This window comes from Gekko japonicus, unplaced genomic scaffold (genome assembly GCF_001447785.1).
Source record: "Gekko japonicus isolate JY-2015 unplaced genomic scaffold, Gekko_japonicus_V1.1 scaffold1086, whole genome shotgun sequence".
Taxonomy (NCBI): domain Eukaryota; kingdom Metazoa; phylum Chordata; class Lepidosauria; order Squamata; family Gekkonidae; genus Gekko; species Gekko japonicus.
Window position 1 is genome coordinate 558356 of NW_015165270.1, and position 4110 is coordinate 562465.

At 39.3% G+C, this 4110-nt stretch overlaps 1 protein-coding gene across 1 annotated transcript in view; it reads left to right on the plus strand.

Annotated features, from left to right (window-relative positions):
• LOC107109561 (caltractin-like) overlaps positions 1 to 3763 on the plus strand; it is an 11827-nt gene extending 8064 nt beyond the window's left edge. Inside the window, exons 2-4 of the mRNA XM_015410226.1 lie at positions 2352 to 2480; positions 3151 to 3288; positions 3674 to 3763. Of these exons, the coding sequence (XP_015265712.1) occupies positions 2352 to 2480; positions 3151 to 3288; positions 3674 to 3763 (357 nt within the window). The remainder of the gene's footprint in view (positions 1 to 2351; positions 2481 to 3150; positions 3289 to 3673) is intronic.
• Positions 3764 to 4110: the final 347 nt, after the last annotated feature.

Below are 4110 nucleotides of genomic sequence, written 5' to 3' on the forward strand. Positions count from 1 at the left end.
AAAGTCCAGCCTTTCTCACATCAGCCAGAATTGTATCCTTAACTTTTTTTTGCCATGAGTTGAATCATTTCCTCCCATATAGTTTTTGACAAATAAGAGGGATTGCCTGGTCCATAATGTCCATACCAATTGATATGAGCAAGTAAAAATTGATCAAATTTTGCCACTAGTTCTAAAAGAACAAGATAATTGCCATTATTTTCATTGTCTCCTCTGAATGGTAAGCCTCATTCCACAAGAGTGCATATTACAGCAATAATTCTCTCCATGACATCCCGCCAGTACTGCTGTTCTGCTTTTATTTGTTCCTCTCGCTTGGAAGTTAATATTTTCCCTCACTTCCTTGTTAGGTTGGCCAACATGGCATTCCTATGCTTCTCTGAGTTTTCATGAGTTTGGATAAGATGGGGGATTTGCCAGTCATCAAACCCTTCAGTAGCTAAAGCTGTGGAAGAAGATGCAAGGTTTGGAAAGAGTTTACAAACAAAGCAATAAATCTGGCCTTTTGAGGGAGAATATACAAGCCACTCTCGGCTATATGTTTCCCCATTTGCTCTTGTTGAATAAAAAGAGCTTTTGTGCAAAACCTGGACTGCTTTTTGTACACTTGCTTGGAAATTGAAAATCGTCCACAATGATGCAGAACTTGATAGTTGGCTCAGGCTGGATAGCTTTACTGCTGGCTCTTGTTGCTTCAATGAGCGGTTGATGCACAAAAGCAGTGATTGGTCTTAACTTCATTACCATAGCATTTTCAAGTCTCTGTCTCTTGCGCTTGCTAGTACCACTTTCAAATCTTTTACTCATGCTCAGATTAGAATCTAAAAATGAAAGCTAAAATTAATCTTCAACTGGATAGACACATGGATCAGAGGTCCATCAGTGACTATTGGCACAAGGTATAGATGGTTGCTGCTGAAGGGTTACAGAATTCAGTTTTCCACTGTGGCGAAATGGGCGCCCACCCTCAACCCTGGGGGACTGAGTAGCCAGTTTGTGGCTCGTGAGCCCCGCTTTGCCTTTCCCCCTCCTTGGTGGGCTTCTGTCACTCTTCAGTAGCTGCCACCACTCATTTCCTCCCCAATGCCTTTCTTGAGGGGCAGTGAGACCCCTCTGGCTGACTCCTGGGGTTTGGAGATGAAACCCCCTAACTTTGGGTTTTTCCTGGAGAGCTGGCACCTGCACATTTTGGGCTTTTTCCCTCCGAGGACACTTCTTATGGCACTGGTAGTGGGCAGAGTGGGGGAGACTCCGTGGTCAGAGCACCAGACTGGGGTTTTAAACAAAGAACAAAGATTTTATTGACTACTTACGAGTAACAGGATTTTAAACACAAAAAGGCATTTTAAATCAAACACAGAAAGGAAAACACCACTGGGCACAAATAAAAGAAAACAAAATGCAGTTCCTCTGTCCCTGAACTGATCCCTATACTTATTTTCCCTCAGGATTATTTATATCTCTAAGATTCTGCAGACTTTGGCTATGAACTGGGGCCCCACAAAAAATTTGCCAGTTCAGCCCCAGAGTTTCAAATTGGGCCCCACTGGCTGGCCCTGAGTCTCATAGTTGCTGGGCCCGAGTTGCCCTGCCCTCGCATGAAGTCTTGGATTTGCAATTTTGGGAGAGGGGAGACTGCCCACTGGGGGGGGGGAAGGGCTGTGGAGGCCCCCTAGATTTAGAGGCCCTAGGCTTCAGCCTACTTAGCCTATACATAAATCCGGCACTGGCTCTGAGACTCTGAGTTAAGGGTGGGGTATAAATCCAATCTCTTCTACCTCCTCCTTCTCCTCCTCCTTCTCTTCTTCTTTTTCTACTCAGCAAGGTTTCTGATCGCCTATTAGAGATGTGATTAGCTGTGCAGATTTTTGTAAATATTGCTTTGGCAACAGCTTCCACGACAGCATACAGATCTACACTGTGTTACAGAAGTTAAGCTGTAGCCAATCATTTTGTGGCTGGTTCCACCTCCTATGGCAGACATTTTGTGGCAGACATTTTGTTGCTGCACTCACCATATGTGTCAGAATTCTAAATGTGCCTGCAGGCTCAAAAAGGTTGGGAACCGCAGATCTAGTGTGAGTGGAATAATGTTTGAAAGATGTGAACTTTTCCCCCTTCATTCTCCTGGTGCAGCCTGCTACTATCCTCATGCCAAATTGTGCCCCCTCAGCAGTTTATGGATCCTTATGGATAGCATGGGTATGAAATAGAGGCTGTAAGAAGGGGAAACTGGTGAAAATTGCTCCTTCTTTCTCCTGGCATAAGTGTCATCTGCAACCAGAAAACATGATGAGGATACATCTCACTATCTTGTGTGCGTTTAAAAATCTCCTTCCTTTCCACTGCAGGTTGTACTGCACACTCTTGGCTTTGAAACAAAGAAAGGAGATATTAGAAAAATGGTAGCAGAGATTGGCAAAAATGACCATAGCTTCATAAATTTTGAAGATTTTTTGACCATTATAATTAAAAAAATGGTAAAACAGTAGTCCATAATCTTGCTTTCATGAATTACAAGCTTCTGTGTGTTTGAGTGAATATAATAGCTATATATTATGGCAGACTCAGCAGATCGATGATTTTCAAAAAAATAAATCTGAATTCATGTCAGTGGGAAGTAGAATGTCTCTATTTCCACAATATATCTTGAGTACCTTGCTCATTAACTGTGTTCAAATCAATAGATATATCTTGTTCTAGAACTGTAATGATATTTTAAAGATACTCCTTGGGTTTAGCGAGGGATAATGCCCATACTTTCCACCTTTACTCATTCTAAGGTAAGGGTGGAGGAGGCTCATAAAAGAAGGGGAAACTGGTGAAAATTGCTCCTTCTTTCTCCTGGCATAAGTGTCATCTGCAACCAGAAAACATGATGAGGATACATCTCACTATCTTGTGTGCATTTAAAAATCTCCTTCCTTTCCACTGCAGATTGTACTGCACACTCTTGGCTTTGAAACAAAGAAAGGAGATATTAGAAAAATGGTAGCAGAGATTGGCAAAAATGACCATAGCTTCATAAATTTTGAAGATTTTTTGACCATTATAATTAAAAAAATGGTAAAACAGTAGTCCATAATCTTGCTTTCATGAATTACAAGCTTAAGGTTGGTCCTCCATTACTTTTTTCTTTCCTTTTGTCAGAGTGAAAAAGATAACAAAGAAGAAGTCTTAAAGGCTTTCCAATTATTTGACACTGATGGAACAGGCAAAATTTCACTTAAAAATCTAAAGAATGCTATCAGTGAACTTGGAGAAGATATATCTGATGAAGAACTTCAGGTATATGACTTGTTTGGTGATGCCTTAGTCAATAAATGCAGCAGGTCTGTTCACCTCTATAGACACCAGTGAGAGTTACCATAGCTAGGGATCATGGTATTGATCTGATAAATGTATTTGATGGGTTTTAGTAACTATTCACTATCTTACTAAAGTTAATAATTCTATATCATATATATGGGAGATCAATAGGATGCCATCTTTAGAGAGGGTGTTCCATTTTAGCAATAAGAATAATAAAAACAGTGCTGCTTGTAATTTATCTTTATTTTAATAGCAAAAGTTTTGAAAGCACTAGTGTATTACCTTGTTAAAAGTGTATTGCCTTGTTAAAAAGAGTTTTTGATACATCTATAATGGTGCTTAATCTTAAATATCTTTACAGGAGATGATAGAGGAAGCTGATCGTGATGGTGATGGAGAAGTAGATCAGCAAGAATTCTTGAGAATTATGAAAAAGTCCAATTTATATTAATTGTTCTGTCATTTTAACATTACCTAAAAATACTTTTTTACAAATCAATATTCAAAGCTGGTTGTGTATAAATAATTATATGTATATGTACTGATGCCAGTGAAAGGAGCAATTGCTGACTGAACACTGAAAAGTTAAAACACAATCTAAGCTAAGTGTTTGGTTGTATTAATTATCTTTTCAAGTGCAAGATTCAGAAAAGTACAGATTTGTTCTTCTTCCTTAAGCTTTGAGGGACATATATAATAGTTTATTGCCCCATTGAGAGCTACAAATTATGCAGGTAGACTTATATTGCCCGTTGTAATGATACTTTGCATTAGTTCTCATTGACTTACATAATCAAC